The sequence below is a fragment of the Podarcis cretensis genome (assembly GCF_951804945.1).
Source record: "Podarcis cretensis genome assembly, chromosome: 12".
In the NCBI taxonomy this organism is placed as follows: Eukaryota; Metazoa; Chordata; class Lepidosauria; order Squamata; family Lacertidae; genus Podarcis; species Podarcis cretensis.
Genome location: NC_137181.1, coordinates 39,968,741 through 39,984,141, shown reverse-complemented (window position 1 = coordinate 39,984,141; position 15,401 = coordinate 39,968,741). Strand labels below are relative to the sequence as shown.

General features: G+C 38.4%; 1 protein-coding gene across 24 annotated transcripts in view; it reads left to right on the top strand.

The window, feature by feature from the left end:
• Positions 1-15,364, top strand: part of SATB1 (SATB homeobox 1) — a 121,968-nt gene extending 106,604 nt beyond the window's left edge. For 10 of the 24 annotated variants that reach the window (XM_079947254.1, XM_079947250.1, XM_079947258.1 and 7 more), the window contains 3 exons: positions 9,414-9,617; positions 10,281-10,376; positions 13,619-15,364. In XM_079947254.1, coding sequence (XP_079803380.1) covers positions 9,414-9,617; positions 10,281-10,376; positions 13,619-14,134 — 816 coding nt within the window. In that variant the 3' untranslated portion in view covers positions 14,135-15,364. The remainder of the gene's footprint in view (positions 1-9,413; positions 9,618-10,280; positions 10,377-13,618) is intronic. The other 14 variants (XM_079947240.1, XM_079947252.1, XM_079947261.1 and 11 more) reach the window with 12 other exon arrangements.
• The last annotated feature ends 37 nt before the right edge of the window (positions 15,365-15,401 follow it).

Below are 15,401 nucleotides of genomic sequence, written 5' to 3'. Positions count from 1 at the left end.
ATTCATACAGCGAGGGAAAAGGCGGAGGCTGGGTGCGGCACCTCCGGCGCCAGCTTGCCGCCCTCGCTGAAGCGGCGCCATGCCCAGAGCATCTGCCTCTTCCACTCCGGAGGAGCCGCCCTCCAGCCACTGTCCGCCTCCTCCAGCCCCGCAAAGCTGCTGGCAGCGCCGTAAAAAGGTCAGCAACTCTGGGAAAGGAGGGGCACTGGAGGGATCTTTGCACCACGGCACCAGATATACTTAAGACGGCCCTGTCTAGATAGATACAGTGATGCAGAACAAAAGGCACATAAACTGCAAAAGTTTTGGGTTATTTTCCTGGGTCATATAGTCATATAAAGATTTACTTGCAGGCAAACCAGTATCTTTATCAAACTGTATACCTGCTTAATACAGGGATATGAACATTTCAAATGGAACCTTGATTTAAATAAATGATTTAAATCTTCCCTTTCCTTGCATGCTTAACTCTGTGATTTAAGTTACTATATACCCTGGCCTAATATCAGTCTCAATATGTGAAATCTTGCTGTCCAAATTAAAATCTAGGGTTATTATTATTTATTACATGTGTACACCAATCCAGCAAGAGTTCTATGCTATGCATTCTCTGTTTTCATGAACCATGTAATATGCAGAGGTTAAAGCTGTTGTTTTTTTAAATGTACAATGGAGACTCATGACAAAATCACAGAAAATCCATTTCCCATTGGCAGTTGTTGGTCTTGGAGGCAGTAGCAGGTGACCATAGGAATGCAGGAAGCTGCCTTATATACTAAGTCAGGACATTGGTCCATGTAGCACAGCATAGGTGATATTCACAGTCCTACCTGAAGATGTTGGGGGATGAACCTGGGACTTTCTGCAGGCAGAGCAGATGTACTATCAATGAGATATGCCCCTCCGGCAGGGTGAGACAGCAAGATGAGACAGGAACCTTGCTGCTGTTCTAGAAAGAAGATCTGAGAGAAGCAGTGTGGCTTTACATTGGGTTGGTATGGAGGGCCCATTGTTTTGCTCCCTTCTATGCATGCTTCTACACCACTGTTTCCCAGCAAGGGACAATGTTGAGCTGCAGCTGTTTTGCCCTAGGCAGGGAATGCCCACCTGCAACAGAGTGGTGGCAGAAGTGATGGCTGCTTCTAATGACGAGCTAACTTCACTAGGCCAACTCTGGTTAGACTTGAAGCTGCTGTGCCAGGAAAATGATCACTTAAAAAAATACAGTTAAATATTACAAGAAGACGTGTTTGTATCAATTTCTGCTGGCATGTATTCTTTCATTCTATTATAGAGAAGCCTCTAGCTATAGAGATTGTTTTAGGAACTTTGTAACATTTAAAGGGGTTAATATGTTAGATAAAGGGTGGGGGGGAATCAAGACAAACATTTTTATTACTGGACATGAGGGGGGTAGTTCTGATTAAATTACATGATTATTTGAATGGGATAGAAGACAGAGTGCATCATTTCTTGCCCTCAACTTTAATGCCTTTAATCAAATAATGACCTTCTGGAAATAGTTAATTTTAAGCATTTGGAAAGATCAATACCACTTTGCCACCAAAAAATGGCCCAGATGATGTGAAATTTGATGTATTTAAAGTACCATTTCACCCTTTTAACCTAGTAAATAATTTAAAATGCTTTCAGTAATCTTTTGCCACCATTATGTATCTCATTGTTCTAAGTAATATGACTTACTTTCTTTTTTCCAAAAGCAACCTTCCTGCACTATGCAGGGCTTGCAGGTCTAAGCCCAAGATAGCACACAGTATTGACTTTAACTTTCCTGAAATACATGGTTGCTTTCCATTTATATTAGTGCAATCATCCAGACGATATGCAATGAGACTTAAATGTTGTTGTTTTTTGAGAGGAATTACTTGTATTTCGAATTTGCCTTCTCTCATTTTAGTCTTATGTTAAAGGTGATGAATTAGGTCGCTTAGATTGTTTCAAAAGTCCGTTTTATCCAGTTTGTGGAACATTGCTATAAAATTATGTTTGAATGCCTTCAGCTTTGTAAATGGGAAAAATTACCCTCTATTAGCATGTTTGTGGGCAGATTAAAAACTGTCTTCATTAGCATAAGGAACACTTACTGATTCTTTATAAAACTAGAAAATTATTTGCTGAATGATAAATTGCTAGCTTTACAGTTAGTTGTTGTTGACAATGAGCTCATTCAAAATGCGTGCCGCAGTTTAGTCTACAACAAGACTGAATTCCTTTTTTACTCAGAACTACTGTTTAATGGATTATGTACTTAAACCCTGTTCATACTGCATATGAAATGTAATTCATGCTTTTCACTAAAACGTTTGTATCAAATAGCCTTCTTATTTAGACTGATTTCGTTTAATACTGTATATTTTTATGATACTCTACCCCAGAGATTGTAACACAATACTCCTGCATATATAATTTTGGAAAGGAAAAAACAACGCTCTGAATATTAAGATTAGGCAACATGAATTTGTGCATGGATCTTAAAACTCAGAAATGTTACCTAAATCGTTCAGAGAAAAAAAGTTTAAATGGTTAAAAATAGGGCTACAGACCAAAGCAAAGAGAGCTTTATAATTAAAGGTGTTAGGCATTCACATTGCACTTCAAAAAGCTATTTTCTGGTGGCTAGATCCATCAGAATGCGGGTAGGCATGCTTTTTCAAATGAGTGTCTGATTAACAGTCACATTTGTGGTCTAACAAATGGTACACATGCAGTTTTCCTTTGCTGAATCAGGACAAATGGTAGTTTTGCCCTTGACTTCACTAGGATGGTTGTTACACTCAAAAGTTCTTTCCCTTTACTATAGCATATAGAATTACTTTGCAGTAAAAAATCTTCTTTGTATTCACTAGACCTGTACCGTATGTAATTGCTCATTTGACAAATAAGAAATTTGGTGGTCCTTTTGGAAACCAAGGTGTTGGTATTCAGACTCGATTAAGCCTTTTGAGGCCTAAAATGTAGCAATGCTATATCTTAAACTATAACAAAAAAAGATAAATAAATTCTTTGAGATGCTCATACATACATTTGATTTATATAATATTCTAAGCACTGGGTTTTTATATCCAGGAAATAATTTTTGTAGTGCATTCCTTTCATTTTAAAAGTTTTTGTAAGAAAATGCCAAAGAAAATGTAACACCCCCGCCCCGCCCCCAAAAAACCCTTAACTACCCATTTTTCACCGTTTTCTTGCTTACTATAGCAAGACTTGCATATGTCACTCAGCTGCTATAAAGTGCATAGCAGTATTTCCTTTGTGGCAGATGGATTTAAAACTTGACTTCTCAATAAATGTAGGTTTACAATACATAACTTTACAGGATTTGTGTTGTATATAACAGGTTTGAACATATTATCTCAGAATTCATCTGCATGGCATTTTCAGCTTATCCCAGGGCCCATGCCAGTTATCTTAAGTAATAGGGAGAAAGTGTACTGATTGATAGCAGCTAAAGGCGTGATTCTGAATAGAAACAAAGGCTTTACAACAGAAGGTGTCAAATTAAACTTTCTCAGTTTGAAAAGTAGTAACATCCTGAAAGTTCATCTAACATATTTACATGTGACTAATGTTTATATTTTGCCTTCTTCCTTCTTTATATGCAGTGTAATGCTGCCTGGCTGGCAAATATGCTGCACAGAAGTGTAGGATGTTCCTACTGTCATTTTAGGTTCTACTCCTTTTTTCAAAATATGTACAAAGCCTAAGGGCAGACTTCCATATGTGGTGGTGTGCTCCCTTTTAATAGACAGATTTTCCCTTTCTTAAAAAAATTGAATGTGTAATATTTGATGTGTAAAGGCATATATATTATTTAGAAACTTATCGCCCGCCCTTCTACCGCATTCACACCACAGAGAGCCACTTAAAACAACAGCAACACAACGTTCCCATAATAAAGCAGCAATAGAAAACAAACCAATATAAAAATTAAAATGGGCATGGAAGATAAAAGCCCTAAATAGCGTTCGCCATATAAAACAAAAGCTTGGTGGAAGGCAAAAGTTTTCAAGTCAGCAGAAAGCAGCAAGAAAGCCTGGGCAAAATGGGGGAGTGTTAAGCATCACAGTGCAAGGGACTGTTTCTACTCTTGGCTAAGCTTTTGCAAGTCCCGAGACAATAATTTGCAATGGAGTTTTTCCTTGTATAACCCACAGAATTCAGCCCAGTTTTTCCAAATGAAAAAAAGAAATGCAGTAGTAGATTTTTAAAGCACCCAATTCTCACCCCCCAGAACATTAAGCATTATGTCTTTTCCATTTTCAGTTTTGTTATATGCAGCGTTTGAACCAATTTGTGGTTTTATTCAACGACAAATGCTAATTACTGCTTGACATGGCCATTCCATCTGAGAGAGGTTTCTCCTCTGAAGTCTTCAGGGTAGGGATAGTGATGGGGTACTCTGAAAATACTGGAATAAAAATGGTAGATAACAAAGGCATAGTCCTGTTGACATATGTTTAGTAATTTAAAAATATGTTATTTTTGTTTTTAAATGATGCTGTCCCCTCCTACCATATATTACTAGTAGCATTTCAAGAAATCTCAGTGTTATTTAAAAAAATAAGCAGGTGAGGCGATACATATATTTTTCATATTTTAAGATCAAACATGAGACAAGAAGCTTTTTAAAGTTTTGGCTTCAGTTTTAAATTTTATTTAAAAAATGGGTGATTTTAATCTTTCAAAATTAGTGGACTACCCTTAAAAAGCTAAGAGAGTTGCATTTATACTTGCAATTCATCACACTGTTTGGGGGTGAGGAATTAGAAGTATTATTTCAGGGCAAAGGTTAATAGCAAACTACTGGAAATGTTTTATTAGTCATGGGTAATTAATAAAGATATGTCTGCACTTAAAACACAGAAGTGACAACAAGAGCAAAATACTTGCTAAATGAGTCAATGTTTTTTCTCTTCCTTCCTTCCTTCTGGAATTACTTGTTAAGCGCACCCCAACCAAGATTTTTTAAGGAAATATTTTTGATAACTGTAAAGAAAAAACAATGGCTTCCCACCAACCATCTTCTAAAGTGGTATCAAGATTTAGAGAACAAAATTGATGAGAGATTATGGGGTTTTTACTCCAGCAACATCTGAAGGGTACCACATTGGCTAGCCATACAATAGAGTGTGGATTCAATAGCTGTTTCTGTATGTTAGTCAAATGTTAGTGTGCCAAGGTGTATTGTGAGCAACAGGTGATCCTTACACATCTCCTTTTTCTTACCCCATACAGCATATAAGCCACGTAAATTATTAGTGCTCTGGCACCCAGGCAACTTGTATGTTAGAGACAGGGAGCTAATAGGGGATTTGTCTGGTAGGTACAGAGTAGCTGTTTGGATTTTGGTAAATATATACTTATGTTATGTATCTCATGATACAAAAGTACCAGATATTTTAAGGGAGCAAAGAGATTACTGTCTTATGTCTTTATTGAATATTGTCTTACTTGTCCATTATGCCTTTACTGAAATCAAATGATGATTTGAAATAGCTCGGGAGAATCCATTCATAATATTGAATGCATGTTAAATTTGCACCATCTTTTATTTCACTAGTCTAAGCAGTAAAGCTGCATTTTATCTGGCACATAGCCCCCTTCACACATCCTCCACACAAACCTCCCTATCCTTGGAGATCTAACATGTCAGGTAGAAAGCTTTTACTCTGAGCTGCTTGGTTTCTCTGTGCAGGGAGGAGACCATCCATTCACGTAGGTAACCAGTATGTGGATCTGTAGAGCCAATAAACTTCAGAAACAAAAGTTTTGGGTTGCTGACCTGGACCCACCTCTGACCTGCTCTAGCTCTCATCTCAATCCAGTCAATATTTTTGAAATCAAGACATGACAACTCTAGAATCTGTTATTTGTATGTTGAAGAGCAATCCTCTTTCACTGTTCTTTGGCTGGCCTATTTTAAGGATTGTAGCACATATGGTACAGAAAAGTTATTAAATCCCATTGATTTCAGTAGAAGTTGCATGCTGGATTTTCACCAGATTGTGAAATCCACAACTTGCTTTCTGAAGAAATGGTAGAATGGTTCAAAGAGAAAAATTCTCCAGTGGGCATGTTGGGAATTTTGAGAGAGAGTCATAGAGACCAGTCAAAAATTGCAGGGGTGGTGGTGGCATAACACAAAATGGCCACCACATCAAAGAGAGCAGGAAATGGTGTGGTCATGCCCTTACCCAGTGCTTTTTTTCTGGGGGGACACAGGGGTACGCATACCCCTAAACATTTTGTGGGTTTTTAGTTTCTTCTCTAGCACGGTGAATTGTCAGTTCCGTTGCTAACCCAGATGCCCATGTACTGTATTTTCCCCAATTTGAACTATGAAATGGTGATTTTCTTGAGTCAAAATGAGAGTAACCTGACTCTTTATGTATGCTACAACTGTGGTGAGGATGCACAAAGATGGAAAAGCGATAAGATACCAACCAAGGAAGAATGGCAAGAAAAACTTATGGAATATGCCGAAATGGCAAACCTAACTGAAATACTTTGAAACAAGAACAAAAAATCTTTTAAGAAAGACTGGGAACCATTTTCAGCTTATATAAAAAATCAGTGCAAAGAACTAGACTCACTAACAGGTTTTGAATAACCATTTACAATTGACAAAAATTATATACCGTAATTTAAAAGATAAAACATAAAAGGGACTGAAAAGGGGATACAGTTGTACCTCTACTTACATATCCCTCTGGATATGGAATCTTTGGGTTATGGCCACGGCAAACCTGGAAGTGTATACTTCTGGGTTTCACCGTACGTGCATGCGTAGAAGTGTTCAATCGCACTGCGCACATGCGCAGAAGCGCACCTCTATTTACATAATTTTCGGGGTGTGAACAGACCCCCAGAACGAATTAAGTTCGTATCCGGAGACTCCACTGTATGCAGGAACTGATACTATTTTAAATAAACCAGAGAAGGAGGTTGAGGGAAGTCCAGGGGGAATGGGGAAATTTTGGGATTATGTTATATCTTACGAAGCAATATTGGAAAAAATGGAAAATTTGTTTAAAAATGAGAGTACCCATAAACATTTTTGTTTTAGGAAAAAAGCACTGCCCTTAGCGAGGAAACAGGAACCTATACCAGCCATTTCAGTCATTGTCTCAAAGAAAAGTTCTTTGCCCCTCTCTTCTACTAGGAGCAGGAGGGAGGGTGTCCAGACCTGCATCAGAGAGGGTTCAGTGTGGGAGTGGCTGAGCCAATGCAACTAGAACAGATCAGAAATAGCAAACTGTCTCTCATGTAGTGTTGATTTTGAAGGGATATTTACTGACACCTTTGGTGGGACGTATGGCTGATACTGGCAGCCATACCAACACCCCCATGTCAAAAGCCTTATTGTACAGTCATACCTCGTGTTGCGTTAGGTTCATGTTGCATCTTTTCGGCTTGCAAACGCGGCAAACCCAGAAGTGTATACTTCTGGGTTTTGTGTGTGCAGAAGCGTTCTGCGCACTTTGCACTTGCACAGAAGCACCACTCTAGTTGCGGACTTTTCGGCGTGTGATCAGCACCCTGGAACGGATTGTGTCTGCAACTAGAGGTACCACTGTATAGGTTGTATTCAAGTTATGACCTGTTCATTGCTAAAAACCAATAACATTGCAGCCCTAATGGGGAAATGTGGTTCTGGTGTCAGTTCATCCAGGCTACAGTAATGCCTTCTACATTTTCAGAAATGTCAACTGTCACAAAATGCTGCTACCGGAATGGTAATGGATGATTAACTGTCCAGGGGCCCTTTACCTTACTTTACCTTTACCTAATAGCTGGTAGATGATCTGCTTACATTATACATAGTGTTTGTATTAACCTTTAGAACCCATATCAGTTTGAGACCATATTATTTGAAGCACCATCTATACCCATATGAACCAATGAGTCCCTAAGATCAGCCTCAGAGGCCCTGTTCTCTGGTCTACCACTAAAAAAGTTCAGGTCAGTTGGTACCAGAGGCAGGCTAAATCACCCCACAACTTTGGGGACTTCTACCTCCAAGACCTGTGTTTGGTCCTATTCTGCTGTTATTTCAAATGGATCCTGAAAAGCATTTTATACCATCAAGGTTTTCAGTTATTTTACTGTTGGTTTGCTATATTTTAATTTGATGTGTTTTATGGGTTGCTTTGATATTCATGATACTATAATGTTGTAGCCTAATTTCTTATATTGTATGCTGCCATAGATTACTTGAACATAAAATGTAATAATTTAACAATAATAATTTATTTCTCCCTCCTTGAATAAATGGTATGGATTGCATAGTTAAAGCATTCAGAGTTAAATCTGAAAGGGAATTACCAATTTTGTACTATTTTTGTTTGTTTCCCTGTATTCATACAGTGCAAACTAAATACTAGTTTCCTTTGTCCTGTTCTTTAAAACCAATAATAAAAAAAATTCAAATAATGCCACAGATATCATTTAAGATGGCATGTAGGCAATTGCTAAACCGTTAAGGGGGGGAAAATCTGTGCATCTATTTTAGAAGCAAATTAGCATTTGCTACAGTTCTCCTGGGACAATCTTTTGGCATACTTTCAAGCCTGCTTTTCCCTAGAACATGCCTGGGTTAGAGCAGGTGCTTTTATAGACAGTTTGCATGTGCTGTGATATGGAGAAGAGTGTGGTCTTTTTCATATCATACATAAAATTGTGAGTTTAATTTTGAAACCAGAAGACTCTGAATTGGGTAAAAGATTTGTCAACAGGTTTCAGTTCTGTCTGCAGAACTACCTGAGCACATGAGCAAGAATGAGGCTATCTTGCTCAATGATGTCTTTTCAAAGGATTGTTCTCTTTCAAAAGGACATTAGAAAACTTCCTCATCGTAAGATTTATGTGAGCCAGCTTTATATAGTCAAAATAGATGAATGAAGCTCTCTCTTATTCGAAGTAAGAAAAATATCACTAGGATTCCCTTTTTTAAAAAAAATAGTGAAAATAACACCTAACGTGCAAGCTACTAAAATGCTCTTTTTATGCCCTCAGATGAATATGGGCTTACATAAAGGAAAATCAACTGCAGAGACACAATAGTGGACTGAGAATCCTCTCTCATATATTTGAAATATATGATGCATTGCTGCTTTGTGTGGTGGGGTGTGTGGTTTTTTTTTTGGGGGGGGGGGTTTAAAGGGATCTGTTTAATAGAAGCTAGGTTATTATTTCAAAAGTTGGCTTTCTTGATAGTTTCGTACAACAAAATGACTGACTGTTGTTGTTTTTACCAGATTATGAAGTTATATAAGGCCACTCCCAAGGTGTAAGATATGCCTGCATTCATCCGGTTTCCTTCCAAGGAAAGCGTTTGTATGGTCATGCTTTCTTGTTTAAGTGGTCTAAAATTTTGATATTATCTCAAGGGATGGCTCTGTGAACTCCTGCGCTGGAAAGAAGATCCTTCACCTGAGAATAGAACCCTGTGGGAGAATCTGTCAATGATTCGGAGATTCCTCAGTCTTCCTCAGCCTGAAAGAGATGCCATTTATGAACAAGAAAGCAATGCAGTTCATCACCATGGCGACAGGCCTTCCCACATTATCCATGTTCCAGCAGAGCAGATTCAGGTTGGTTTACCTTTGCCTATTCAGTGTTAAGAAGAAGAAGAAGAACAACAACAACAAAACCTAGTTTATCTTGAAAAAGAAACAGTTCCTTCTATTTCTGCTTTATTAAATAGAAGAGTTTTAGTATGAATAAGATTATTTCAGAATTAAAATCTGCCATTGTTCACCTTTAGTTGAATGCTTGACTTTTTGTGCAATACAGAAGCATGTGTACATAGTGCACTAGAATTAATTTTAGGGTTTCCTGATCAGCAGTTCCTCCACGTTAGTTCCAAATTTTTAAACTTCTTTTTAAAAAACGAGCTGGGAAGGTTCAAGAGTTGCCAAAACTGGATATTCACAAAGTAATATGCATGTACTTCAGGCATTTTCTTCTTCTTTTCAGTAGCTCTTGCACCCACAATTGCAGGAGCTGCAGATAGCGATGCTTTAAAAAAAAAACTGGTGTGCATGCATACCTCTTACTTGTGGCAGTAATTTATAAATGTGGAGGACGTAAATATACCAGGTGCCATAATGTTGAAATAAAAGTCCAGTTGATGCAATTGACAATGTTTCATTTAAGTGAAAATTGTGGGAGGAGTTCCAGCCCCAAATTCTTCATCCCACTTGCCCCCCGTTTGAAAATTGGGATGAGTCAATGTTTGTTTGTTTTTCCTTCAGAGCCCCTCTCCCACCAACCTTGGGAAAGGAGAGCATAGAGGCGCTTTCTTACCTGGCCTGCTGACCACTGGACCTTGGCTGGGTGCTGCTCCCCAGGTGAGCTGGCACGAGTTTAATGTGTCAGGGACAGTTATGGAGGGGTTTCAGGACTTGAACCAACAGATTCCTTCCATATAAATACAGAACAGGAAATGCTGCCTCTCTGGGAATGGATGAGGCTTAACTTTATTATAAGCTGCCCTGGTAATCAATTTTGAAGGGCGGGGGTGGTACAAGTCTCTTGTACTAAAGACAGACTTGGGGGTCAGCCTTTCACTTTTCCCCTTCTTTTCCAAGAATAGATAGCCCCCTGTCCCCTGACTGCACTCAAGACTCTGAATCGTTCATATTATTACTATGGAACTATTTACAAAGCCAAAAAAGCACACCTGTGTTATTAAAGATAAAACAAACTGAACAATGGAATATTGGCTGCTTGAAATGATGAAAGCTGAGAAACTTAATGTTTGATTTAGCAAAGCGAGGGAGAGAAAGGTCTGTGCTAAAAAAAAACATTACTGTACTTGCTTGAAAATTTCCAGTTTTCATACACTTATCACTTGTTAATGCATTTTAATACAAAAATAAAGGGAAAAGCTTATGCAACCACATACATCCTTAGTTTTGGACATGGTTTCACCTTTTATACAAATGCTCATAGTCCTGAGCATTCTTAGTAAAATGGATCTTACTAATCCTATGGAAATTAGCAGGATTTAGGCTAAGTAAGCATAGTTACTTAGACACGGGTGGCGCTGTGGGTAAAACCTCAGTGCCTAGGACTTGCCGATCGTATGGTCGGCAGTTTGAATCCCCGTGGCGGGGTGAGCTCCCGTCATTCAGTCCCAGCTCCTGCCCACCTAGCAGTTCAAAAGCACTCTTAAGTGCAAGTAGATAAATAGGCACCGCTTTATAGCGGGAAGGTAAACAGCGTTTCCGTGTGCTGCGCTGGTGCTGGCTCGCCAGCTGCAGCTTCATCACGCTGGCCACGTGACCCGGAAGTGTCTTCGGACTGCGGCGGCTCATGGCCTCTAGAGCGAGATGAGAACGCAACCCTAAAGTCGGACACGACTGGCCCGTACGGGCAGGGGTACCTTTACCTTACCTTTAAGCATAGTTAAGGTTGGGCTGCATGTGAGCAGTAGCCAACAAAGTTGTAGATGTACATAAGACTCTACCTCCATACGTGCAATATTAGATGTGCCATATTCCCAACTTTAGTTGCTATGTATGGAAAATATGTGGCCTTTTTAAAAGAGTGCATTCATACATATGCAGCATCTTTGTGACCTTGTGAAATTTGGGCACAGCATTTAAACAAATGTATTCAAAGGCCTGAAAATTGCTTACATAACCTCATTGCACCCAAGTATGCTGGTATAGAATGACATCCTCATGCACAAAACATGACCCTGCCTTTATATTTGCACAGGTTTCACAGCCTTCTTTACACTTGTTTAAGTTCCACTGATGTTTCATCTGATGCTTAGGATTTCAAGCTTGTCTCATGTAATTCTGGCTTTATTTTTTTGGAATTAATAACAATCTAGTCACTGGGTTTTTTAAAAACTTAGATACTCTCGTCATAGTATCTCCTTAAAAAAATTCTGAACCTTTTCACTTTGCCATTAGCAGTACCTAAGTAATAATTCAAAAACACTATTGATAGGTAAGTACAAGCAGGACTTCCAGTAAAACTTTACACTATAGGGTGTTCTTGTTCAGTGATCCAGGCAACCAGTCATACAATGCCATTCCTCAGTCCTCATTGGGCGGTTTATGGAGGCGTGATTGCCTTCCCTCCCCACAATTTTTGTAATTCTACAAAATTCAGGCTTCTCCCAAAAATGCTGATTTCTCCCTCCTCTTCTTGATTAATTCTATTTTGGCTAAATAAAAATGAGAACTGGGAGAATTGAATTTGCTCTTAGTTTAAGTGAAGATGTTTATATGCAACTTCTAAAAGGAGATAGTGGGGGGGGAGGATATAGATGGCAGTTATTCTAATATTGTACACCACGTGGCTTTACGTCTCCTTTCTGAAGATGTGTTTTATGATAATACTGTTCAGAGTAGTTAACATTTGGCTATACCATATGTCTTCCCCCCATTTTTTTTTTTATCTTACGTACATTTCCAAAAGTATGCTGCTTATATACAGTGGTGCCCCACAAGACAAATGCCTCGCAAGTCGGAAAACTCGCTAGACGAAAGAGTTTTCCGTTTTCGAGGTGCTTCGCAAAATGAATTTCCTATGGGCTTGCTTCGCAAAACGAAAATGTCTTGCGAGTTCCTGTGGGTTTTTTCCCCTTTTTTCCCCTTTTTCTAAGCCGCTAAGCCGCTTATCCGATAAGCCGCTAAAAGCCGCTAAAAGCCGCTAAACCGCTAATAGCGCTAATCCGCTAAGCCGTCAATGGGCTTGCTTCGCAAGACGAAAAAACCGCTAGATGAAGAGAATCGTGGAAGGGATTCTTTTCGTCTTGCGAGGCACTACTGTATTAAAATTCAGTTTATGATTATTTGATGTACCCAGCAGTAACCCATGACTCACGTAATGCATGGAAACAACCATATTTAAGATATCTGATATGATCTCTTGCATGTAGCAGCAGCAGCACCTGCTGCTGCTTCCTACCTCTTCTGCAAGTATTCCCCTTCCTTCCCTTTTCATAGCTAATGCTGCCCAACTGCACACATTAGTTGGCAGTACAAAAATATGGTAGAGAAAAGGCATGAACTTTCCTGCGACAACACAGCCCAGAGGCCAAATTTGCAGACTCCTCACCAACTTTTCAAAGAGGAGTTAATCACACAATCCGGACCTTCATACAATCAGCAACTCAGACATAAAGTCTGGTTCAAATTGGAAACTATGAAGGGGAAGGACTTGTGCCATTTCTCCCAGCTGGATTGGTGAACTGAGCCCACCGTAACTGTTATTGACATTCAATTTATATCTCATTTTCCCATAAGGATTTGTGCCACAAGCGGCTAGCATTACATGTGAACTGATCTTAAATTAACCACGGTTTGCAGGAAACAAAAGTTGGAACTGGATTTGCAAACCTGTGGCTATGGTTAGAATCAAATGTATACATGTAGTGCTAACCATAGTTAAAAGACAAGAGTTGGAGAATCTGTATGGGAAAGTGAGGGAGAAAGAATGAGATGTAGGGGGGATATGGAAACCCTGGCTCAGTATGGGTAAAAATAATTACTTTAAATGTTTTTAAAGAAACCAATATTTCTTGTTTCTTGTATTGAACAAAAAAGTCAGTGTGGTTTTCTTTGTCTACCAGCAGCAGCAACAACAGCAGCAGCAGCAGCAACAGCAGCAGCAACAACAACAACAGCAGCAGCAACAGCAACAGCCACCACCACCAGGCCCCAGATTACCCCCAAGGCAGCCAACAGTAGCATCACCAGCTGAATCTGAGGATGAAAATCGTCAGAAGACCCGCCCACGAACAAAGATTTCCGTGGAAGCCCTGGGCATCCTTCAGAGTTTTATACAAGATGTTGGCCTATATCCAGATGAAGAAGCAATCCAGACTCTTTCAGCTCAACTTGATCTTCCCAAATACACCATCATCAAATTCTTTCAGAACCAGCGATATTATGTCAAGCACCATGGAAAGCTGAAAGACAACTCAGGCTTGGAGGTGGATGTTGCAGAATATAAGGAAGAAGAGCTGCTTAAGGATTTGGAAGAGGCTGCACAAGACAAAAATACGAACACACTTTTTTCAGTTAAATTAGAAGAAGAGTTATCTGTAGAAGGGAACACTGACATTAATAATGAGTTGAAAGACTGATTGAAAAAGTATTTATTCAACAGTGTCACTGCTATTTACTAATGAAATGAAAATTCCATCCTGTGTTCTGTCAGCAACCTCTATTCATTGTTTGGCCAATGAATCTTCCAAAACTTGCACAAAAGTTGAAAAAGGATAATGCAGACTGCACTAGATATTTTACAATTTGCTTCAGAGCTGCAGATGAAGCATTGAGGATTGTTTCATATTAATTTGTGTTCACTGGGTACACCAAGATGTATCCAATAAGCATGATATCTGTGGGTTGTTTTTTATTATTATTATTATTCTAGAGCTTTCAGACAAGCATTACTTTTGTGATTTATTGTTTTGGTTTTGGTTTATTTTCCAATTATTACTGTTAACACTCCACACTTGATCTTTGAAAGCTCACATTTATTTAAATAATAGAAGAAGAAAAAGAAGAAGAAGAAGAGTTTGTTACTCTTGCTCTATTGTATGTTACAAAAGAACTATAGACTGTGGGATGCAGTTTAAAGTTAACATATGCCAACAAATGCCTTGTATTATATGGCACTGCCGTAACTCAGATTTGTTTTCTTTTCAGAAATAAGAGGTCACTGTATCTTTTTCATTCTCATTCTCATTGTTACATGATTTTTTGAAAACAAAATGTGAAACACTGTTTTATCCCCATTATTTATTTGTAGATCCTACAGCATCATGTTGTAATTAATTTTTAGAAGTTTCCGTTAAATGTAATATTGCTTCTCTTGTTATCATACTGATTTTTTTTTCTATTTATAAATGTATTTTGATGGGCAGTAAAACAAAGTGTCTTAAAAGTTTTAAATAGAGAAAATGTGCTTTACACAGTTGCCTATAAAAAGTGCTCTATGTTATCCAAGCAATTCATACTATAAGCTTCACTCTTATTGTTGTATGCAATTTTTACTATCATGCAAATAAGCTTAGGTAAATAAAACTAATAGATCACCTTAGAAACTTATGCAATTAATGTGAAAATAATTGATGTTTGCAATGTGTCTTCCTTTGGTTTACAATCAATTTTAAAGCTACAGCTGTATAAATTTTCTGTATAAAGGTGCATTTCTTTTTTATGAGTTTATTGCTATGAAAACACCAGTTATTTTGTTACAGCTGGCTGTTTTTATAAGTGTATCACAATTTTCTTTAAGCAAAAATGTTCTGACTAGGAGTGGTTATTGACTGTAACTACACAATTAAAATTGTTTGTATGGTATGATACGACAGGGTTTGTCTGCTTTTATATGTGTGTTGAAGT